Source organism: Rhipicephalus microplus, chromosome 7 (assembly GCF_043290135.1).
Source record: "Rhipicephalus microplus isolate Deutch F79 chromosome 7, USDA_Rmic, whole genome shotgun sequence".
In the NCBI taxonomy this organism is placed as follows: Eukaryota; Metazoa; Arthropoda; class Arachnida; order Ixodida; family Ixodidae; genus Rhipicephalus; species Rhipicephalus microplus.
The window spans coordinates 119935600-119960810 of NC_134706.1; the positions used below are offsets into that span (position 1 = coordinate 119935600).

General features: G+C 47.7%; 1 protein-coding gene across 1 annotated transcript; it reads left to right on the top strand.

Annotated features, from left to right (window-relative positions):
* The first annotated feature begins 615 nt into the window (after positions 1-615).
* Positions 616-24825, top strand: LOC119185854 (protein disulfide-isomerase). Its single transcript, XM_075870094.1, has 5 exons — positions 616-717; positions 2601-2651; positions 22259-22384; positions 23366-23869; positions 24820-24825. The coding sequence occupies exons 1-5, from the start codon at positions 616-618 to the stop codon at positions 24823-24825; spliced, it is 789 nt and encodes a 262-aa protein (XP_075726209.1).
* Positions 24826-25211: the final 386 nt, after the last annotated feature.

Below are 25211 nucleotides of genomic sequence, written 5' to 3' on the forward strand. Positions count from 1 at the left end.
TTCTGCAAGACCGGTATTGTTGGCTGTGTTTCATCTGGCAGCTGTTCTTACTCTGCGTAGTGCCGGACTCCACCATGTTCCGAAGTTGTGGACACAACTTTGACAACTTGTTGGGTGCTGTAAAAACCGAGGTTACTCCGTATCTCGCTGCTACGTTCTTCAAGCCATGGGACAACCTATGAACATAAGAGAACTGCAAGCTTTCTTTTATCACTTTGTACTCTTCTGGGACTTCTTTCTGTACCTTTTAGCACTGGGATGAGTTTTTTGCAAATAGTGTTCAGCAAATGGCTGGGATACCCTGCTGCCCTGAGCTTGCTTAGCTGGTCCTGAAAGCTGGAAGCAATCTCGTGCATACATGACCGAAGCAACGAAGATCTAAAGCATGAGGATCGCATTTTTTATTACTTTTGAGTGACTAGATGCAAAATTTAGCAGTGGTTTTTTGGGTCGTGGACTATACCGCCAACACACGTGATCTTCCTCAGTCGCGTTGATAGAAAAGTGTCAGACAGTCTAGCAGGGACTGCGGAACACATTTTCCGGTACGTGCACGACTATCTTGTACTCGTACCTAAAGATAACTATAACCAGAACGTCATCAATGTTCTCAAGATGTTTGGAGAGAATTCCTGTTTGATGAAGTTCACAATAGAGTTTGTACAAGACAAGTCTCTACAGTTTCTGGACATCAAGTTGCTCTTCAAGGCAGATCACGTGTGTTGGCGGTATAGTCCACGAGCCAAAAAACCACTGCTAAATTTTGCATATAGTCACTCAAAAGTAATAAAAAATTCGATAGCATCCTCATGCTTTAGATCTTCGTTGCTTTGGTCATGTATGCACGAGATTGCTTCCAGTTTTCAGGACCAGCTAAGCAGGCTCAGGGCAGCAGGGTATCCCAACCATTTTCTGAATACTATTTGCAAAAAACTCATCCCAGTGATAAAAGATACGGAAAGAAGTCTCAGAAGAGTACAAAGTGATAAAAGAAAGCTTGCAGTTCTCCCATATGTTCATAGGTTGTCCCATGGCTTGAAGAACGTAGCAGCGAGATACGGAGTAACCTCGGTTTTTACAGCACCCAACAAGCTGTCAAAGTTGTGTCCATGACTTCTGAACATGGTGGAGTCCGGCACTACGCATAGTAAGAACAGCTGCCAGATGAAACACAGCCAACAATACCGGTCTTGCAGAACAGCAGTGGTATACCAGGTTCCGTTCAGCTGTGGCAGATCTTATGTCAAGCAAACTGGAAGGTGTGTAAACACACGGTTGAGGGAGCATGACGCGGCATTACGTAGTTCAGGACGAACACATCTGGTGGATCACTGCAAGTCTTGTGGGTGCGTACCAATTTTTACAGACACAAAGATTCTGTCAACTCACAAGAGAAAAATTAACAGGGAGTTGATTGAAGCATTCCATATTAGAAACATGGGAGAAAATTGTGTTGGCCAAGCTTCCGTCACCATGCCCGATAAAGAATTTGACTTTTTGAAAGGCACGTGCAACAATCCGCCTGCAGATGCGTGAACTCTTCAATTTTTGTTGTTTTGTGGTTCTTATCATGACGTAGCGCATAATAAGCTTTCTTTAGGTTATCTCGTTTGTTCCTGGATCAACCGATGGGGGGGGGGGCGTTTGGGCTACGTGAAGATATAAGTACAGTTCGTTGTTGAAAATAAACCTGTTGTGAGTTTGCGCCCGTGTTGTTTGCCTCTTTTCCATGTGTCCGTGTACGTGTTTGCGCAAAGAAGCCATGAACGTACCACATAATTGCAGTATGCCCAGCTATACCTCTTCCATTTTCATCCCCCTTCCCCCTACCCACAAGAAAGGCTTGGGAGGAGTTCCTCCTCGGCTGCTCCACCCGGGACGCTCAGTGCTCCCTGCTGGCCTACGCCCGAGCAGCGATGACCTTCAGTGGACTTCTGAAATAAGGAGACCATCCAAGTGCATTTGTAGTGGAGGCAAAAACGCTGTAGGCCTCTGTGCTCAGATTTTGGTGCACGTTAAAGAACACCAGGGGCACTTTTTCAGGCTGCTGAATACCGCTCCACATCTTCGCGAATGACAGCACGCCATTCTGAAGCTCGACAAAGAACTTACCAGCTCTTGTGTCGTGTGTTACTTGCACTTCCAGTCAGAAGACCTCGTTAAAAACTTAATCCACAACGTCAATGGTGAATTGGTCACCATACCACGTGATAAGTGTACTCTAAGAGAACACGCGATATCATGTCTCATTCCAGTTGTCCAAAATATTTATCAACATCCTCAGGGAAGCTCGGACCTCCCACTACGCAGCCAGTTCTTGACATTCAGCACTACTGAAAGTGAAAAACAAAAAACTCCGTGCGTAATTAAAATGACAATGGTGAACGAGTGTACTCCGAAAACAACGCGGTTGCCGTCAAAGGCTTCGCATCACTCTTTGACGAGACTTCTACCATCGCTAGAGCGAGCGAAAGAGTGCGGAGACATATTCTCGAAAGTTTTATAAGATCTAGAAAGGGGCTGCTTCCCTCTTCTTCGCTGCGCAGAACATATATTCACATTCATGCACTAAGTGAATTTTTTTTTTCATTTTTATGCAGATGAATTTTTACGCAAGGGATACGAATCGCCGGCTAGAAAACAGTCACAAGGTAGCTGTAGCAAACAAGAAAAGAAGCACTTGTACTGTGAATACTGCCAATCGCGCATTTATTTTTTTATGTCACAGGCTTGTTATACGCGTGTATTATATACCTCGTACGAAAAGCTTCAATGCCCTATTGATTCACCGATTAGCTGTTTTTGACAGTGAACAAAGTAACAAGGTTGTTCCTGAAATGCTTCCTGCTAATGAGAGGAGCGCAACGAGTGAATGAGATAAAGAGAAATGAAATTCGGTTGGCGGTGCGCTGCCGCCTTGCAAAGTTTCAGTAGCAACTGGAACGATTGTGGCGGCAGCGCCACCCCTTGAGAAGGAATGACAGAGGGCAACAATTTCTTGCCGCTCCCAGGTGCAGTTAGACGACTGACAGAATCTAGCATAGAGGAAGGAAAAATATTGGAGGACATGCCCGGCCGGCGCGCTACATGGAAAGTGTGGAGGAAATGACATCATGGCAGCCGTATTGACTGGGCACAATGGCAGCGTTGCTATGATTACGTACTGCGCAGTGGAGCTGATCTAGCTGTGAGCGGCCGCGGCTTGCATTTGTGCCTTCTGTTGCGAAGCGTGCCTCCGACGACGTTACGAAGGGCGCCACGAATCTCACCGCTGCAACCACTGTTTCGAAAGATGGCGACGCCAACACGGCCCCGAAAGCGCCACTGCTTCCTACTCCGCCGGGAAGGTCACCAGCCCTTTGGTAGTGTAGGTTTCTCAGCTTGCGACTGCTTCTGCGCAGAGCTGGTAGACGAGCGGACGAGACGACGGTGAGTTAAACAAGGTTTATGTACAGCATATATACAGAGGTGTTACAAATTCGGCACTGGGGCCAACAGCTTAGAGACCCGAAAAGCCGAGCTCTCCTCTCTAACACATAGGTCTGCTGCTCGCGACGCGCAGGGCTTCTTTTATATGCACCGAGTGGATTCTTTGAAAAACCAAATGTCCAACCAGAAGCGCCACTGGTCGTGAGGTCAGAATCCTCCAATGGGGTCGCCGTTGGGCCACGTCATTATCATCAAATCTGGAGCCGCACCGCTGCACGTGGCTGCACCCAAGGACGAGTGACGTCGCCCCGCATTGCGTCAGACTCGCCAGACAGGAAGGCGCCAGCTCGCTGGCTGAGGTGACTCACTGTGCGTGCGCGGCAGAAAGGCACCGTCGCATGATGATACCATTGAGTTGTTCATCGCGTCAGGCGGGCTCGCGGGCTGGTATTGACACAGATTGCCTTTTTCAGAGGCATGGACGTTTGCTGTGGACTCGCAGGCATAACAGCACCCCTGCCGCCAGACAATGCGCCGGAAAGACGAGCTGCTTCCACGTGGCTCGAATGTCAGGCACGGTCGTTCGCCAGGTCCCTCCAGGTTCGCCTCCAGGGCCATGGGGAGAATGCAGCTCCAGACTCCGTTCCGGGAACACATTTCATTCTTGAGGACGGATCCCATCTCCACTGGCTTGTCGCCACAACTTGTCGGCCAGCTTTGCTCGTCTCTTCTCTGACCATCTTTGGTCTCAGCACTTGTCGATGGTTCTGGAACTTGTCAAGAACGGTTCGACAACAGACAACACACGACACAAGCAAGTGCCCTCGGTCACCCGACAGAACACCAGAGAAAGTATATTACAAGATCTACCTAGCTACGTGTCTATCGGACTTTCGTTCCCTCTACATTAAGAGGCACATGTGAGACACAAGGCTCTTAAATTGACAACTCAAATTTTTACACGTACAATAACTTAACAAAATAGAATAGAACATAAAGTTGGCTCGTCGAGCTCATTCTCGACGAGAGCGCTCTGCTAAGGCCGTGATGAGGACAAAGTTTTGCCTCGAATCGCCAGCGAGAAACCGAAAGGTAAAGAAGGTGCTAACTAAACGCATGGCTCAATGCGTCTGCATTAACGTTTACCTTTCCTTTTTTGTAGCAAACGTCAAAGTTGTGCTTTTGCAGTATCATGCTCCACCTCAGTAAACGGCCACATTTAGGCGACATGTTATTTAACCAGGTTAGAGGAGAGTGGTCCGTTTCGACCACAAACCTCGAACCGGAGACATAACAAGCTAGCTTTTGAACGGCCCACACGAGGCAAGCGCATTACTTTTCACAGGTACTGTATGCCTCTTCCCTGCCGCTGAGTTTTCGACTTGAATACAAAACTGGCCTTTCGTTACTAGCACTGTCTTCCTGGCACAATACAGCTCCCATGCCGCGATCACTCGCGTCGCATTGAATCACAAATCTCTTAGAGAAATCGAATGCCATAGGAACGGGCTTTTCGCTTAGGGCGGGCTTTTCGTTTAGGGCCTGTTTTAGCTGGCAAAACGCATTCTCCTTTACTGAGTCCCATACTACTTTAACTGGCTCGGATTTTTGAAGTGCGTCAGTTACAGGGCTGGCAAAGCTAGAGTAATTTTGCACGTTTTGCTGATAGTATCCAGCTAGACCCAAAAATGCCCTTATCTCAGATTTTGTGGTTGGTCGTGGATAGTTCACGACGCCGGCTACCTTAATTTCTGAAGGTCTACGCTAGCCACGCCCCACAACGTGCCCCAGGTAAGACACCTTGCCGCAACCTAGGTGACATTCAGTAGGTTTTATGGTAAGACCAGCTTCTTTCAACCTGTTAAGCACGACGCGTAAATGCTCGACATGTTCTGTCCAGTTGTTGCAGAAGATGGCGACAACGTAAAGGTATGGCCGAGCGAACTCAGAGAGACCTTTAAGAACGCGGCTCACCAGGCAAAAAGGCGCATTTTTCAATCCAAAGCTCAGCTTAAGTGGACGATACGTTCCAAATGGAGAAACAAATGCGGCATAGCAGCTAGCACGCTCTGTAAGGACACTTGCCAATACCCTCGCACGAGGTCTAACGTGAAAATATAGCTGGACTGTGACACAGTTTCCACCCTCTCTTCTAGGTTTGGTATCGGGTAACTTTGGTCTCGAGTTATGGCGTAAGGACGCTGATAATCGATGCATGGCCTCGGATCTTTTCCTGGCACCTGAACCTATATTAGAGGAGATGTATAGTCACTCTCGCCCGGTACTATGACTCCCAACTTCAGCATTTTATTGATCTCCTCTTTCATGATCTGCTTTTGCACAGGGGTACAACGATACGGCTTGCTACGAACTGGCTCCTCACAAGTTAGCTTGTTATCGTGTTCGATCACCGTCGTGTTTCCAGGACGGTCCGAAAACACGTCTTCAAACTCGGAAACTATCCTTCTCAGGTCCTCCTCAGTTTGGATTCACTTAACCTAGGCTCTAGGTTCAACTGCTCCAAGATTACCTCCGATCCCCTTTCGATTACATCACTAGAACTCAAAATTTCTGTTCCGTCTTCCCCAGAAGCATCCAACAGCAGATTTACGACCGCTTGACGTTGAACGTATGGTTTCATCAAGTTACTGTGGTAAATTTTGTTCAGCCGCCTTCCTCATTTCACTTCATAATTGGTATCAGAAAGCTTCGATATTACTTTGGCGGGCCCTTCCCAACGAACCTCAAGCTCGTTCTTTTTCGACGACCGCAGCAGCATTACCTGACTACCAACTTCAAAAGCACGCTTCTTTGCCGATTTGTAGTAGTACTCCTTCGACAACACTTGTGCAGCCTTCATGTGGCTTTCCACTAGATCTTTCGTTTTTCCAAGCCTCTGAAGGAGGTCTAGAACATACGCAACTACATTAGGGTCCTCATCGAAACCCTCCCAGGACTCGCGCAGCATCCGCAATGGGGTTCTCAAACTCCTGCCATAGACAAGCTCTACAGGGCTAAAACCAGTGCTCTCGTGAGGAAGGAGCTGATCTCAAAGCGAACTTAGTGGGAGGAATACACGCTTTCCAATAGCATTTGTGCTCGTAGCAAAGAGCTCTCAGTATTCATTTCAGAACGGATTGCATACGCTCTACCGGATTAGATTGCGGGTGGTGGATCGAGCTGTGCACTACTTTTATTTCGCATTTATCCATAAAGGTAGAGGTAAGGCAGCTGGTGAACACACTATCATTGTCGCATTGGATTTCAGAAGGAAATCCGACGCGTGCAAATATAGATAGCAGTGCATCCACGACATGAGGGGAATTGAGCTCCTTAAGTGGTATCGCTTCCGGAAGTTTTGTGGCTACACCGAGAGCCGTCAGGATGTACCGACAACCTTACCTTGATTCTGGCAGTGGCCCGACGATATCAATTACTAGGCGCCGAAAAGGTTCTGTGATAATTGGTACAAGCTTCATGGGTGCCTTCCACTTGTCCGTGGATTTCCCCGCTCTCTGACAAGTGTCGCATGAGCGTACAAAGTCTTCGATATCCTTCCAGCAATTCGGTCAATAAAACTCTACGGAAACTCTACCCTTGGTCTTTTTTATGCCGAGATGCCTTGCCCATGCATTTTCATGCGCCAGTTTCAATAATTGGCGACGATACTTTTGTGGCACCAAGAGCTGCTCTTACTTGCGACCTTGCGCATTTGTGTAGCTCCGATACAAAAGACCTGCTTTCTCAAAAAAAAAAAAAAAAGAAACATTCTTTTTCTTTTTTCCCAAGTTTACGCTTTCCATTAGCGCTTTTATTGAGAGGTCCTCACGCTGATCTCGAATGAGCGTTTCTCGATCAACCCTCGACAGCTCACTCCATCTTTCCGCTACAGGCGAGAGCGTTGCACCCCTGTCGCTCTGACTCAATGGCGCCATGTCGTCTCCCCCTGCTACGGAAACCGCGCCGGTCGCTTCGGCGATGGGCTGCTCGAGTGACTGCTCACATGACTCACACGGAAAATTTCCTCTCTGAGGTTCCGTCGACTAGCCGCCAAGTTCACTTGAAGGTTTAGCGCATTGAACATGATCAAGCCCCTGCGAAAGCTTCCGCGCTTGCGATCGCGTGAGGGCCATGTACGCTAAGTTGAGGAAGAACGATATACCGTGATCTTTGAGAAGCTGCTCTGAATTGTTAGAGAAAAGATAACGAAAACGATCGGGAAGCGCGGCAGACACAGCCGCTTTAGTGCGAAGCTTCCCGAACGGGCCTTCAATGACAACCGTAGCGATTAGTAAGCAAGCACTCTGCTCCTCGGCGACTTGCCTGATCTACGCGCATTCTCCTGTAAATTCATCAGGAGACACCAATGACGAATGGACAACGTCCATGGTTGCCGCTGAGTCACGAAGTGCTCGACACGTTTTCCCATTCACACTAATTTCTTGGATATACGGCTCTAACAACCGCATGTTCTTTTCCGATTCTCGAATTGTTGCAAAAGCGAACTTTTGCTTACAGTTTATAGCGATGTGCCCTTCCTTTTTGCAGTTGTAGCAGATTAGCGGCTTCCGTGATTAAAACGCTCATGTGGTATCAGTGCGTTGTTTATGAACCTCACTCGATTTGTCCGCTTCCGTTTGCCCTTCCCCTACAGTGTCCTTCGTAAGATACGGGTCCTTCTTGAAAGTACGGTGCGGAGCGCGTTTCCGCTGATCAGGTTTCTTTGAAAAGCCCTCTTTCCTTTCACCCTTTTCAACGCGCACTGCCTTGCTATGCAACTTTTGGCGAGTGTAATACTCCTCAGCTAACTCTGCTGCCCTGTTTAGCTGTACTTCACCAAGTTTGTCCTGCAGCCAAAGCTTGACATCCTCCTCGATGCAGCGGTAGAATTGCTCCAATGGAATGCATTCCACCACTTTGTCGCGATCGTCATAAACACTTCCGCCCTTGAGCCATTCAAATAAATCGGATTTAAGACGAAACACGAAGTCAACGTGTGACTCATTCCCCTTTTTAGCATACCGGAACCTTTGCCTGAAAGCCTCGGGTGCCAACTTATAACGTCTCAAGAGCAGTTCCTTAACCTCGTCATAGCTCTCATACGCTTCCCTCGACAAGCAAGTTATCGCGTCGGACACTTCGCCGGGAAGAAGAGCTAACAGGTTCTGCGCCCAAAGAGACCGCTTTAAAGCATTTTGCTCACAGACGTGTTCAAACTTGACGAGATACTTCGCCATGTCCTCGCCTACTACGAACGGCGGCAGTTGGTCGCGAATTCTCTGACCGCTGACCTGAACTGTCGCAGAAGCTACGCTAGGCGCCTGCGAACACTGTAGGAATGCCAATTCTATTCGTTTCAACTCAAGGCGCTCCTGCCTCTCGGCCTCCTTACGGCGTTCTCGCCTTTCAGCTTCTTCACGTTCGCAAACTTCTCGCCTTTCAGCTTCTTCACGTTCGCGAGCTTCTCACCTTTCAGCTTCCTCGCGGCGTGCTTTGATATCAACCCAGGCCTCATCGACTTCCTCAGCCGACACTCCCTCATCCTTCATGATCTCAAGAATCGCTTGCTTTCGTTTCGCACGGCCCAAAGTAATGCCGAGTTCCTCACAAATTTCGCTGAGTTCTTTCACTTTAAGGTTCTCCATCGTTCACACTAGCCTCTTGCTGTTTGCCCCTGTTAAGAATTTACTTGCCGTACCCCCTATAAGTCTACTAGCAAGACGCGCAAGCAATTTTTAACATTGCCGTGTTTACACTCTCCGCATTAACTTTGGTTTCAAAGCGCTTCTACTTAGCTTGAAACGATCAAAGCTCACTCTAATGCTTCGGACAGCCCTTCTCTAAACTACTATAACCTGTGCTAGAGTAGTCTGGTGAACTAAAGGAAAAACATCAGGCGCTCACCGCATCGATTCGCTGACGCCGGCCGATCCCGAAGCTGCCAACCACTGTTGCGAAACGCACCTCCGATGACGTTACGAAGGGCGCCACGAATCTCACCGGTGCAACCATTGTTTCGAAAGACGGCGACGCCAACACGGTCCCGAAAGCGCCACTGCTTCCTACTCCGCCGGGAAGGTCACCAGCCGTTTGGTAGCGTAGGTTGCTCAGCTTGCGACTGCTTCTGCGCAGAGCTGGTAGACGAGCGGACAAGACGATGGTGAGTTAAACAAGGTTTATGTACAGCATATATACAGAGGCTTTACAAATTCGGCACTGGGGCCGACAGCTTAGAGACACGAAGTGCCGAGCTCTCCTCTCTAACGCATAGGTCTGCTGCTCGCGACGCGCACGCGCATGGCTTCTTTTATATGCACCAGGTGGATTCTTTGAATAACCAATAATCTAACCAGAAGCGCCGCTGGTCGTGAGGTCAGAATCCTCCAGTGGGGTCGCCGCTGGGCCGCGTCATTCTTTCTCATCAAATCTGCAGCCGCTGCGCTGCACGTGGCTGCACCCAAGGACGAGTGACGTCGCCACGCATTGCGTCAGACTCGCCAGACCGGAAGGCGCCGGCTCGCTGGCTGAGGTGACTCACTGTGCGTGCGCGGCAGAAAGGCACCGTCGCGTGATGACGCCGTTGAGTTGTTCATCGCATCAGGCGGGCTCGCGGGCTGGCCTTGTCACAGATTGCCTTTTCAGAGGCATGGACGTTCGCTATGGAGTCGCAGGCATAACACTCCCCAGGACTTGTGCTGAGCATTGGCGGACAATGTCCGTCCTCTGCGCCGCGTTATTGGTTACGCAGTGTTCTCCTGGCAGTTACTGTACTCTTATCAACGTTTACAAATCATTTTGTCCAGCACGGGGTTTCAACAGTGCGTAGAACGAGTGCATATCCACGTGTCGTACGGCGGATGACGCGGATGAAGCAATTAATGTTCAGCGAAATCGCGTTGGGCACCATGACGAAGCGGAACGACGACGAACGCCTTACAGGTCAGTGACGGTGGGGCAGTGCTCCTGCTTGTGACAACGAACGACGCTGTTGAGCTCGGCAAGACACGATGAGGACCACCTGCACTTACGTTGTTTCGCGTTGTGTGTGTACAGTAACAACTTGCATGTGCGTATTAAAACACCTTTTCTGTTTCTCTTCGTAAACTCTCCCCCAGCATTGCATGTAATCTCAATGTAACAGCAACCGCGTTCAAGTGTCACTTGCACCGTGCTCAAAGTCACCACGGTTGCAGAATGCTGACGCCGGTGAGTTTCACGCGGAACATGGACACAGTAGCTGGACGCTGCGTCAGCCGCATGGCGGAATGCAACCGTAGAAGGCGCACGACCTATCGCGTTGCCTGTACAGTACTGAATTAATGACGTGAAACACTCGCCGTTGTCAGTGTATCTAGCGCGCTTCTCTTGTGCTTCTATCGTTGTCGGTGAGCTGTTACTCGCTGTTAATACTCGGACAAAATAATTTCGCCGAAGGTGTCGCGCTGACCCAGAGTGCTGAGCCCTGTTCTAAAAGTTTCGGATCGTCACAACACGCGCGCTGCGCAACTCACGTGCTTTCCGAGACGGAGCAAGATTCGCGCCTTCTGCTTCAGATTCGGGTGTAAACAAGAGAGGAGATTTTGCCCAGTTAATATGGCCGACGGCCGGCTACATCACGGTTTCACAACGCGCGACGTCAAGGCCTCTCCTACATTTCCTTCCTCTGTTGGATCTACTAACGTTGGTTTAATATTCACCCGGTGCCGATGCTTCTCAGTATCAATCATAGTCGCTAGATTTGCAGTCAAAAACGATTTGCAGCAAAACTGCGTTCAAAACTCGCACGTAAAGTTGGCCCAATTTTTCTGAAGTTCAACTTTTTTTAAAAGCAGTCTGTCGCGCCATCTGCGAACGACAACGCAAAACACAAATAATGAGACTAATATTGGATGGGCTGATCAACAGGCGGCGCCACAATCTGCTTACGACAGGGTCACATGGGATGGACATCGTTTGAGGGCAGGGAAGCTAACAGTAAGATAGATTTGAGGAGCGATTGAGAAAAATGAGAGAGGAGCGTTGGGCTGGGAAAGTTTTCAGCTACTTGTAATGAAGAATATTGATACTAAATGAAAGAAACAAACTCGAAAATTGTCAAGCAAGTATTCAGATAACAGCAGAATACCAAGCCAAAAGGAAACATCGGCTAAGAAGAAGGTGAAGGAAACAGAGAAAGACATGTGGAAGATGGGAATGTTTACGAAATCATCGCTGGAGACCTTCCTAACATGTAAGCAGAAAATTGCAAGGGAAATATGTACGATAATTCTCGGGGTAGTTCTCTGCTTTTCGAGGCTAGAACGGGAGTATTCCGGACCAAGACATAGCGAGCAAAATACGAAGGCACAGACATAGTATATAGTGCGTGTGGAGAGGAGGAGGAAACGGCTGAACATTTGATAAGGTTCTGTAGAGAGCTCCACCTTATAGTCGAAGATAATGTGCCGAAATTCTCAAAGCTTTGGGGTTTACGGACAGTGAAGCCAAAATAAGACTTTAAACGGGTAGAAATAACCAGGAGGAGGCTAACTGATATGTGGCTACAATCGAGGCGCGAGTGAGATTCAATCCTTGAACACACAATGATAGTACTCAACTTTATGGCTAGGTGGTGTGAGCCATAACCCGATCTAAAGGACACAGCTGGATACATTCATCCATCCATTGATTCCAAAAACTGGGTCACTGAAGTGTTTCGATTTCGATGCAAGGAGCCTATAGGGGGTTTCGGAACTCGTATGATGGATAGCTCTGTCGTAGCTGTGTGTGGGAACAGTAACTGTCTTTGACTTCACTACTGTTTGTTGAGACCTGGTTCAGAACAATCCAATGTCACGCGGGCCTAGACCTCAAGGCCTTCGTGCCCCGTCGCCGCTCGGGTTACTGAGGGTGTCCCCCTTTCGCCTTTGCAGCGCCAGTGCGACCTCGAGCTGCCGGACGGCCCTTCGCTGGTCTTCTGGGTCCGTAGACCCCACACGCTGTTCTACTTGCGGCGGTAACACCGGACCGTCCGCGCTGTCTGCGTCACATCCCCAGAGTATGTGAGCCAGGGTGGCTCTCGCGCTCGCGCACACACTGCACATTTCACTCACGTAGAGTTCGGGGCACACGTGTCGCGCTAGCGATGGGGTCAGCACAGTCTCGGTGTAACGTGAGATAGGGTGAACCCCACGCCCTGCGCGGCCGGAGGGAATCCCGCATGCTGGAACCCAATAAAGTTTATTCTCTCTCTCTCTCAGAACAATCCATGAGCTGCTTGCAGAGTCACGTCGCCGATCACTGAGTTGTCACTGCGCGTGCAAGAAGCATTGGTCAGGCGTAGGAAAGGAGTGCGAGAATTGTTCTTTGAAAGGTAGGCGCTGCGCGGCGCGCAGCTCTGTTATAATATAAAGACGAGATCACTGCGGTCTATCTACAAAGTACCAAGCTTGTTCGGGGGTTGTTAAATCAAAGCGTTGAACAAAAAGATGGCATCTGAAAAAAAAAACAGGCCCAGCCTGCATGGAAGACGCTGCGCACTCAAAGCGAAAGCTAGAATATCGGAATTTCAGAGCCTTTTCTAAACACTCATTGGGTTTGTTTCCGGAAGGTATCGTTTCGGCTCTCGCTGGAGCTGCGCAGAGCTTACTCCTCCAACTCGACCGTGAAATCATAAACGTCATCGAATATTTCCTCAAGGGCAAAGTAATACTGGCCTTAGGCTTAAAAGGAGCGTTCAGTAATGTCGCACACGGGGTCATATTGAGACAGCTCTCTCACAAACTACGTGTAGCTGCAATACTTTTCAAGTGCTAAGCAATTTATAATTTAGAGAGAATCCTACATGCAAATGGTGCACATGGGGTCATATTGACACAGCTCACAGTAACTACCTGTAATTACAATATTTTTTAATATGATAAGCAATTTGTAATTTAGAGAAAATTCTACATGCGAATACGATGTGAGGACTATGGTCAATAGAAGTTGGGCCTGAGGTGCTCACCACAGGGCACAGTTCTCTCACCCTAATTTTTATTCTAACAATCATTAAACCACCAGCTCGATATGATATAGTCAAGGTGTACAGCACTTTCGGCACGCCGATGACATAACCATTTTGTGAGCATCCTTCAGTGGCTGAAGCTGAAGCCAACTTGAAGAAAGCGGCGCGAATCGTAGAAAGCTACGCTGACTGCTGTGGCCTTCAATGCTCCACTACAAAATCGGAGTTCCAACACTTTCGTCCCACACGTAAATGCAGTAATAAGAATGACCTTAGTGGATGAACTCATACACGAACGTGATGGTTTTAGGCGTATTCATTCAGAAACACCGCAAAGTAGACGCAACACTACACTGGCCAAATTACGTAGGCGGAGCGACGAAGTAGGCCGCATGGACAGACGTTTTTTGAGCAAACTTGGCGGACTGTGATGCAAAACCGCTTTGAGTCTAGTGCACGCCTTCGTAACAAGCCACGTTCTGTGCTCTACCTCCTACTTACGTTTGGTAAATTCGACAAAATGCCATTGAGGTACCTTCACGCAAATTGTTTAGAAGCCAGCCCTCAACCTGGCCAATAAATAACACGTTCAACCATCACCTACTCGGCTGAAAAACACCTTGGAGGAGGTCAGAGAAGCGCACCTTACCAACCTGTACACCAGGCTCTCGCAAAGAAAAATAGGCACTGCCTCCTGGCCCAATTGCAGATTAATCACCCAACACCACAGAAAACGAGCATCTATGCCTCCGGATATCTATAGAGACGCGCCCTCAGCGTGCGTGTTCACCCTACCATACACAAAAAAGCCATAGTCATCGGCGCCTAGCTGCAGCCGTAGCTCTGGCGCGAAACTACGGAAACAAAGACGGCGTTTCCGGCCCACAACATGGGGGATTGTAAAAGGCCGCGGACGTCCACCAAAACGCTGTCTTAACGGACTAACACATGCAAATTAAGTTGCCATCGCGCTCGCAGCCACTCAAAAGTGTGGCAGCTTGAACTAGTTGGTATGGCATGGCGATAGTTATAGCGCGAGAACAAAACGACGACACAGTGTCTTTCGTGTCCTTCTTGTCTCTGTGTCGTCGTTTTGTTCTCGCGCTATAAATATCGTCACGCAGTCGCTCACCGGGTTTCGCGAGTGATCATCACCGACTCACGGGATGCGTGCAAAATTGTCGAGGATAATCTGGCCGCAAACGCCGCGAGCAGTGGGCCTACTTACCGGGTCGTGCCCTCACCCAACTCTGATGTAGACTGCGACTTCAATCGATTCTTTACGTTCTGAGAAATAACCAACCACTACGAAGTAAAGCACAGAAATTTTCCTAAGTCCGGCAAAGGGCTCACAAAAAAGGGGGAACGTTTACTTCTCCCCTGGTACACTTAAACCATGCTCCCCCTGTACTCCACAACCAGTTCAGAAATATTTCAATCATGCATGTTCAGGGAAGTGGCCATACTATGGGGAATGGTAATCGGGAATCTTCCACATAGTGTAGGCATGTCAGCTAACATCGAACCCTACACCATCCCACTCATGAGAAGTAGGAGGTGGCCCTGCTCCACTGCTCGGACTCGGCCAGCCAAATGGCCATGGTCATGCGCACCCCGTTAGGGGCTAATGCCAATGAGCTACTGTAGGAAGGCGCCCACTTTGCCATGGTGCCTATCCAGGGAGGTTCCACCTTTTACCTGAATAAATTACTACTCATCCTCCGCCCGCAAACATTTGTTGCGGACAGCGCGCTTTAGTCGAGTAGTGTTTGTGCACCCAAAATGAGTTACTGTATATGCTACCTAAAGGTGGCGTATACAGTGTGTGCTACCTCACGGCCGGGCTAGACTAAACCTGCGCGCTCCCTTCTTACGGCCTTCGCAACGGATGTAGTACACGCCTCTCACCACTTCTTTTAGAGGGGCGCTGCGACCCTGCCATCTTCCTCCACTCCGTACAGCGCGTGCAACGCCAGCACATGAGTTCGGGTGCGCTTCTTCACTCACAACGCGTTGGAAAAAAAGTTGCTTAATCATTGAAGACGCACAAATGGTTTGTGGCATTGCTCGCACATGATGATGCTGAGCTTGAACCTACAGAATTCCGAAAGAGCATTTCACTGGCAGTGTCACAAGCCCCGAAGTGCCCAGATGATCGTAGCCTCTTTGTGCCACAAAGCGGCATACCACACACCCCTTACTAAATTTTCAGGGTACGCTGAATGATTTGTTTTGTTACATTATATTTGATGCAAAAAAAACACGGCCTTTTTCCCTCCTTTATGTGCATCTGCTGTGTTTTTCTTAACGTATGCGTGGTGCTTGCTTTCGCGATAATATCCGGACGCACTTTTTACTTCTTTCAGCAGTCGCTGCACTTTCTCGCATTTTCAACGATGGTGCAACACTTGAGAGCACAATCGTCCTATCATAGTCTGGCATTGACCCGCCCGATTAGCTTCGTTGTTTATTGTTTGCGTGCAAACACTTGGTGCTTTTTGTTCAGTGAAAGCGTCTTGTGAAGTTGCAACATCCAGATCTGTTTCGTTGGTCTCCGCTTTTCGCTTCCTGGATGTTGGACGTAGGGGCCAAACTCATGAAGCAGGATCTTTGGGAGGCTTCTATGCGCTTGAAATCATGTATGAAAGATAGTTCTCGAAAAGAGTAGGCACGCGCGCAGTCGGGATTAAGTTTTCTGATGCAGAACGCAGGTACTTTGTCTTCGTCGCGCAGGTGTCTGCTCTATACGACTGTCGATGCAGACTTGTCGTTGATTATGAGGTTGTCTCATTGATGATGAGGAATTGGTGAGAAGGAACACCGGGTGTTTTCCTCAAAAAAGACTTGCAATACAGAACCCCGACGATCGAGCGGCTTTGACGGAACACAGCAATACGCCTTCAGGCATTAATATATATTCATGTGCGTAATGCATGCACTGAAGGTTTCCGACTTACTTCTCTGCTGAAAAAACTACTGTAGACTGAACACTGAGAAAGCATTGAATAAAATGTAGCCATGGTGGTTAATTACCAGAATAAAGCAAGTCACATTAGAGATAACAGTGAATTTATAACAACCTGCTTGTAGTAAGAAGTCACAACAAAATTTATAAAGATTTTTCAGAAAAACAGCTGCTTACTTGCCGAAAAGTTTTAATGTTGTCAATTTCTATTTTTAAACATCTTGTTCTACGAATTGTATAAACATGGCGCAGAACTCATTTACACTACAGTTTTAGTTCCTGGGCAAGCGGCTTGCGAGCGTAAGTAGCTGTGTACTTCGTTCGCGTTTTTCATCGACGTGGCTTGCAGTACAAAGGAATGTTATATAGCTAGTCTTCTCCGGAATCAATATTTCAAGGTGAACCTAACACCTTGACAATGCACACCACCACCCTCTGTGCGTGCCGTCCAAACACGTTATTCAGCAGCAAGGGCCCTCTCTCTCTTTTTTTTTACTTTCTCCCCATACGCAATTTATTAGCCATTGAATGTACAATACACGTACGTGTTTAAAAGAGTTGTTAGGCTGCAGGCAGAAGCTTTTAGCCATGAAAACACTCCAAATGTATTGGGAAAAATTAAGAAAAATAGAAAATAGCTAGAAAAGGGAAGGTGCGCTCATCATTCTCTGAGCGACCTCTCACCATTGCGACGTCGTTGTCCGACAAGACCAAGGGCCAAAGGTGTTTAGTGCTCTGATTGCAGAACAGGTTCTCTCTGATAGTTGCCAGTGCTTTATACCTTATGAATTATGCCGCTCATTAGCCGATTCTTCCGCATTTTGAATGAAGGTCGCCTTGTATTATCCAAGAGCACATCCACACCTACATTAGGTGGCAAGCAACCTGGTAAATTAGTTTTTCTTTAGTAGGCAGTCCTCCCACTATTTTTGATATCTTTAATAATACCCCTTCCCCTCTTCGTCGAGAACCCTTGTTCCAGCGTTTCACAACGACAAACTTCCTTGTGCCGAGTGCTCAGAGCAGAAGATTCAATGTCAGGGTCACTGCACCCCTACCGCCGACGGGTCGGGAAACATTCTCAGAAACTCTCCCATTGTATTCGCGACGGGTTAGAAGGTCGTAAGAAAAGAAGCGTGCGCAGATGCAGTCTAGCCCGGCCGTGGCTACCTAAAAGGCACTGCGCCGTGCTCCCTACCGGGCTGCAGAAGCTGGTGCCTTTTCTCCTCTTTCTAACCACTACCACCACCACCACCTAAAAGTAGCACACTTGGTGCGGGCGCCATTTGCTTGGCATCCGTAGTGGTTGAGAAACGAGAGGAGGTGATGTTGCAGCGAGGATGAAATCTCTTGCAGGAAGCCTTGGCAGGAGAGGAGGAAGCTCCAGTTAGCATTTTCTTTTCGCTCGGAGCTAAGGAGAGCGTTGAAGTATGATGGCTGCTCCGTCTCCCTAATGGGAAGAGTCCGTTTGCACCTCAACAGCTCGGGGTCACGTGAACCAAAGTGAAACATCACATACGACATTAGAAAGGCGAAAAAAAACAAAGAAACGAGGCTTTGGAGCTTTTTCCTGAGTCCTGGCCATGGCCCTGGCCATAGGAGAGACGACAGCAGGCGGGGAGGGCGCTTTGTTTTTTTTTTGCCATCAATATACGCCTTCTTGTGTGTGCCCTGTTGGATTAAAGAGCCCGGCAAAGGAAGGCCACGCGCAATTGAAGTCACTCCTTTGTGGCACCCATGGGAGTGTCATGTGTCGTTGTGTAGGTATGGGAGTAAAGAGTGTTGTCAAGGGGAGTGCCATGTCTGTTGTGTATATCGAACCTACATGAATGGCCGGCCATGTAGGCGCCCTGTTGTTTTGCGGCAAACATAGTTGGGGGCATGCTTGCCGGCATTTCCTAACACGTCTGTTAGCGCCATACGCTCTGCATCAAAGGAATGTACTGAAGTCTTCAGGTGTACTGCCTGGAGTCTTCGTGACGGCCATTCAGGGTTGTTTGGCGGTGTTTGGTGGTGTTTGGCTTCTAATCTTTGAAGTAACCACTGAGCATCAACAAATACAGATGTCAATAAACTTGTCTATAGTGGCATAATGACACGTTTCAGCATTCTGTGGCACCATGTATACCGATATTATTAGTTGTTGACTGCCCATTTTTGAGAATATCACATTTGCGGCTTTGCAAATGCAAGAATTTTGACTCTTTCAAAATAGTGGAAATCAGAAAACGTCGTCAGTGCAGTTCGGAGTGTCTTTTCGGTGACCCGTGACCTGTACTCTACTAAGTTACGCATGGTACACGACTCGCCAGTGAAACGAGCGCTCATTCTGGTCGCTTGCCTAGGTGATCCGAAGGTTGAGGGGCGGAATCCATGGTGGTAGCATTTTCGATATACGCAAATTTGTTTGAGACCTTGCGAACTGAGTTTGAGGCACAAGAAAGAAGCCGAAGTGGTCGAAATTACCGCAGCCCACCACTACGGCACCCCTTATATTCAGATCTGCTTTTGGGATTTTAAACTCTAACAAATAATATTACTGTTCAGCCGAGTTGCTACGTGGTGTGAATTGGTGCAATGCAGAAGAAAACGGCGTACCGCGGCGCAATGGAGCTACCAAGTCAACGAACCACGCAGCGTGGATGACGACCACAAGAATGTAAGATAACTTGAAATAGTGCAAGCGAATTATACTATAAACAAAACGCGCCTGTTTTTTGTCAGGTGACCTCAAACTCGCTTGACAAGACGTAGCCAGTTGCAGTGCCATTTGAAGCCGACTGCTTTACGAATGAAGTAATATGTCACGTTTCCCTGTAGTCACGTGACTACAACCTGTTGGGGAGTCAATAGACTTTCCCGTGATGGGCTGCAGAAATTATGGCGAATTCCACTCGTCGAGCGGGAGCAAGTTTTTTTGCTCCAAAGCTGACAATCCGTGTTTCACTGGCAGATTCGAAGCAAGTTCTCATTTTCCACTGGTACATTTAGAGCAATCCACTCCGCGACGGAGCGTTCCGCGTGCTTCGTCTTGCAGAGACGGATTTCGCAGAACTCCGAGAATGGGTTGCCATCAATTCCGGTAAAGTCGGCCAGCTGGGTTGCCTTCAGTGTTTTCGAGGCAGTCTCGTAACCCTGTGCTCTTGTTGACATTCCTAAAATTAGAAATTCGTGCTTTGAAGTGGCGACACAGTTGTCATTGAAACGTCGATATCAGAAAAGAAAATCGTTTCCGGTACCGACTTAGTGACCTATGCGTGAAAACCTCCGGAACCTCACACGGGGCATTCACGGGCTCCCCTCGCAGAACTCCTTCGGCACAATCCGAGAGCTCGCTCCAAGATTTAGGCGGCCACTCTGGATCTACCAGTAAAATTTGCCATTAGGCGCCTCATTCTTCTTCGAACCACCACCAACAACCTCCTTTCTTGAGCTGGGTTTTCATTTTTAGAGCTTGGAGGCTTCTGCTGAGCCTGCTGCGGCTGGGTGGGCACCGATCACACTTCCCCATAGAGGAGACCCACGCCGAGGGAGGCGCTGCGGAGTGTGGCGCTTTCAGTCAATGTGGGGAGAAAACTGGTTACTCGAGTGTTCACCCCTCCGCTGTCCCATTCAACCTGCTTGAAAAACGCGTTGCTTTGCTCGCACGCTGCACGCGTTCTGCACGTGTTTCTGAGAGTTTCGCGTCGCGCACGGTTATGATGTATGCGCTATGTCCGCATTTAATAGGTTGCCGCAATTGAGGATTTTTTTTTCGTGGCAGCAATTTGGTAAAATGGGAGCCAAGCAAGTTGTAGCAGACGACGCCGTTCTCGTCAGAGCAAAGTGCGTTTCGCAAGTGAAAGACGACGCTGCTTACGACGTTAGAGGTGAATAAAACTTTCTGTACGTTCATGATTATATACCTGTTTTATTTGGTTTACTCTGTGTACTATGCACTATGTTTGTTACTGGATGCATGGGCAAGGCCGCTTCTCGTGCTTTAGGTTAAGCAATTCTTGCGCTGTGACTGCTATTAGTTGGGATACCTTAATTTACTAGCACCCACCCAAGTTATCGTGCGGTATGTATACAGCACTTCAAAAATAAATGGTCTATTTGGGGCTTCTTTCTGACCCACAACGAAAACTGACATCTTTCTTGCGTGTCTTTCCTTGTATTATCACCGTTCTCATCGCGGGTACCTTGAGTTCACGAACAGCGTGCGTACCATCATAATGAGCGCCCAGCTTTCAGAGAAACTTTTTTGTGTGTGTCTAATCTGCAGGGGAAAAGTGAATTGCTATAAAGGCATTTTATCTTGGTCACGTATCAAAAACGCACCGTGTTGTTCGGGCTACCCCTGCACACTCAGTAACAGCTAGTTCACTGTATCTGCCAACGGACGTGCCACAACGGCTAATGCATTTTTTTTCATCGTTTCCCAAGCTTTTGGCAACCGTACACTACCGTCGGCGCTGCGTAGATTTAAAAATATAAAACAACACATTACCAATACCACATGTGCACACAGCTTCAACTACTACGTCCCCAACAATATCGAATAATAGTAGCAGCATAAAATATTTCTTCTCTATTTTTTAACAGTGCTCTAAAGATGGGGACGTGCATTTCCCAGTAACTCGATAGATTAGAGGAACGGTGACGCAGGAATCAACACCCGTAATTTTGAATGCATTGTGTGCGTGCTAATTTTTATGAAAAAAATTGTTTACATACTTTGTTCGGCGCACTGCTTTAATCCATTTCTGTCGTCTGCTTGTTTCGTACCATCGGTTTGGGAATCAGTAGAAAAGCGTGTAAGCCAATGGGAGTGGAAGGGTTGGAAGACTTTTCTGTTGTGCGCTTTTTCTGGCAGGGGAAAGGCAAGCGCTGGCGTCGCCGGGCAAACTTGAGCGGGTCTCCCCTATTCACGACGATGTCCTGCTGCAGCGTTTTCTACCGGTGTACTCTGTGAGGCGCCATTTGTAGCCCTAAACGCACCACATGTCCTGCTCGGTTGCAATCTCACTCAGCTCTCTGACTATTGTTCGTCTCGAAAGCAGCCCGAGAGCGGGAGCGAGAGGGGTGAGTATTGTTCATCCTCTCTCGCTCTGTTGTCAGGCTGCTTTCGAGGTGGTTCATTCAGCCTGCTTTACTCCAGGAATGCTTTTTTTTTTAGATTGGGACAGGCTCAAAGCACCCACAATATTTTATTATTCACTACCCGTGATTCCCCCCTTCACATCTTTCGGGAAAACAGCGTGTTTCACTGTCACCTAAGCTTTAGCGTAGGTAGGCGCCGGCACTGGGGAAGTGATTTTAAATGAAAAGAAGAGAAAAGTGAGCCCTGTAACTGTCTATCAGGGGGAGGACACCTCAACAGTAGCTCACTAAGAATGGGGGTAGAAAAGGAAATGAAAGAATAGTATTAAAAGGTAGAGAGATATAGAGAGAGGACGGAGAGCGCGAGGCGCAATGACAGGGAGCGACGGAAGTAAGGAGAAGACAGGAAAGATGGATACGGTTGCATAGGTCTGAAGACGGGGCACTACTGGCGAGAGCTCTTGTCGATGACAGAAGATGGGGTAGGGCTAATTCAGTCGGCCAGAGCTACGCTGTCATCGGAGATCGTGAGGGCACAACCAGTCGGCACTGAATCCAGCGAGTGAGAGGCAGGCGCTGGATAGCCTCCTATGGTATATAGGCGGGTGATTCGAACTGACGCAAAATCATTCTAGATGAACGCCTCTAGCATTATTATACAAGGAGTATGAGCATTTTCGATATCATTTCGGCATTATCCAACGCAAAGCTACAAATTACTGTAAAAAACTCTCCATCAAAACTATCGCTTTCTGAGGTCTATTAAACCCTTTCGGTTAATTGTGTCATTTCAGAATATCAACGACTTGCTCAGCGGCCCGATTCGCCAGTTTAGCCTGCTATTCTACAGCAGGAACAGTGCCGACATGACGGAAGCTCTGAAGAACTTCAGGAAGGCTGCCGCTTTCTTCAGGCACCAGGTGTGGCACATTGCATACCAGTGACTCGTTGAAAGGCATACTGCTCATTTCTAACGCATTTCTTTAATCACCGATTTTATTAACAAAATGTGTGGGTAACAACAACGGATGGACGTACTTTAGTTCCCAAAACCAAAGTTATTTTCACAACACAACAATCACAGATAATTTGTTCGTTTGTTTGTTTTCCTGGATTCATGGCTCATACCCACTCAGGGGGATTGGCCAAGAAAGCGTAGTGCAGTGTTTTCTGTGATCATTTTAACTATGTGTAATGAATTTGTATTATAATATAACTAATGTAAGGAAAACCACATAAAAAGTGAGATAACGAGAAAAAATAAAAATATAGAAACGTCAAGTTGAGAAATTTTGAGATTTCAGGTGTTGTGATTACCACTCAGCTGGGTTTTCTTCACTTCGCCAATAAGAATTTTTGGATGGCGTAATAAATAATAATTATTTTATTCAACATCCCAAAGGTATACGTTTGGTTGCCTGAATATAATCACAAACGGCATCGAAAGCATCCCTGTCGCATTGTCCCGAAACTGAGGCACCAAAGCTTAGAACTATCATACTTCTGTGCTGATTTCTTCTTTTGTCTTCAAAAGGAAGATTTAATATTACTTTCAGGTTTGGCTAGCTTTATGCTGTGAAAACTGTTGGGCAGCGCAGCTGTAGATGATTGAGTGTATTCGATTGGCCAATCATATGAGGTATTGTCCTAAATGATTTGATAGATTTCTAATGCACGTTCTTTACACTTGAGTAGGCAATGTAAAGTGATTGACCTGCAGGTTCATGCGATTTCACTTTAGAAATGCCCTGCATTTCATGATTTGAGGTTTTTACAGCAGGAAGCCTGCTGCGTGTGATCTCCCCATTAGTTCTAAGATCCATTTCGTTCTCTCATTATCTCTATGCGTGAACTTCTCTACACATTGCGTTCATACTCTGGCTTTTATCTCCACGCTGCAGGTTGTCTTCGTAACCATCAACGTTGATAAAGAACACTTCGAACTGATCCTCATGTACTTCCACATCTGGCAGGGCAATGTTCCCGCCTTGCGCTTCGCCGAGCATGACGGTGTCGGATCTGTGACACCCTTCATGCCCAAGGCGGACTCACTCAAAACTGAAGACATCAAGACCTTCGTTGAGGGTGTGCTGAACGGCAGCATCAAAGAAACACCTTGGCTCGCAGATTCGTTTAACTCGACAATCCATCGCGCCAAGATGGTCGTGCAAAAGAACTTTGATGAAGTCGTCTTTGACAAGACCAAGGACGTCCTGGTGCTGTTTTACTCGCCCTGGTGCACCCTCTGTTTTCATCTGACGCTAGACTACGACTGGTTGGCCAACAGGTACAATGACCGTGCGGACTTGCTCATCGTGAAGATGGACGCCACGATAAGTGAGCTCGAGCACACAGACATCCAGAGCTTCCCCACCTTGAGGCTGTACAAGAAGCAGACCAATGAGGTGAGTTTCCACGCGTGTACGTTTCTAGGTGATTGTGTGGGCTTCCTAGACGCCTTTTCAACGAATAGCTTTGCGTTCTTTCTGGACTGTTTCTGGCACGAGAATAAAAACACCGACGACATAACTTCGGCAGTGCGTTTTTAGGAGCTCAAGCACATTACCAACGCAAAGAAGACTGCAGCATTGTCTAGCGAATCTTCATTGTCAACGTGCCTTAACTATTCACCTGGAAAACTCGGAGACTAAGCTTTTAGCTTATAAGATCGTAGTGCGCTCACGAATTCAGTACGCCTCCTTATTCCAAAATCCACACTAGGCCTACCTCATTGAGAAGCTCGAGTCTGTAAAAAATAAGGCTGCTCGCTTCATCCCATCGAAAACAAGAATTACTTGCGCACATCAAGCATAACTGACATCAAATCCTTACTCAGTTAAGCTCCTCCATTAAAGCGTTCGATTCTGACACTATTGCCTTTCTTTCAAAAGCTTCACTACAATCAGCAATGAGTCAATACCTTCTATCAGGCCAGGTCGTTATATATCTTCATGGCTAGATTACCAGCCTGAACTTGAGCCCATTTTTGCCCGCACTAATTTGTTCCATCACTCGCCCCTTCTCATCGCCATTCTTACATCGAGCGTTCTATCTTCTGACATTACACACATGTTCAATTATGACTCATTTCTCAATCACGTAATGTTATTCCGAAGACTGTAAGCTAGCCGTTATGACTTATGCTCCCTCCCCCCAGCATTAAAAATAGTATTTATTTTAAAGGGTGGTGCTATCGATATTCGAGGCTAAAGCAAGCCCCTTGTGGGTTTCCTCTGTACGCTAGGACATTCCACACGCATGGTCGAACGCTGCAAACATTTAGAATATATTTTAATTCCCGTCTGTACTGTAAGACTGTAAGCTAGTCGTTATGACTTATGCTCCCTCCCCCCAGCATTAAAAATAGTATTTATTTTAAAGGGTGGTGCTATCGATATTCGAGGCTAAAGCAAGCCCCTTGTGGGTTGCCTCTGTACGCTAGGACATTCCACACGCATGGTTGAACGCTGCAAACATTTAGAATATATTTTAATTCCCGTACAAAGTGTACATAAATGCTCATTCTTCCGACCGAAGCCCATCGCAAGCGTGTCCGAAACTGTCGTAGCTCTGTAGGAAGGGTAATGACAATTGCAATGACTTCTCAATAGATCTGTACTGAGTATAGACGTCGTCAGCTGTCTCCTACGGTGGGAGCAAGGGTTGGTCGGAGCCCACCCCGTCTCTATTGTGTCAATGTAAGGGTCTGCCATGGGAGTAGCCACCCACTAACTCCACGTGCGCACT

What these genes read in the sequence shown, in the direction of transcription:
- LOC119185854 (XM_075870094.1), top strand. Translation starts at nt 616, where the DNA reads ATGTTTGGAGAGAATTCCTGTTTGATGAAGTTCACAATAGAGTTTGTA. An exon ending in TGCTCTTCAAGGCAGATCAC is followed by an intron (nt 718 to 2,600) that starts GTGTGTTGGCGG and finishes ATTTTTATGCAG; the next exon opens with ATGAATTTTTACGCAAGGGA. An exon ending in GGCTAGAAAACAGTCACAAG is followed by an intron (nt 2,652 to 22,258) that starts GTAGCTGTAGCA and finishes GTGTCATTTCAG; the next exon opens with AATATCAACGACTTGCTCAG.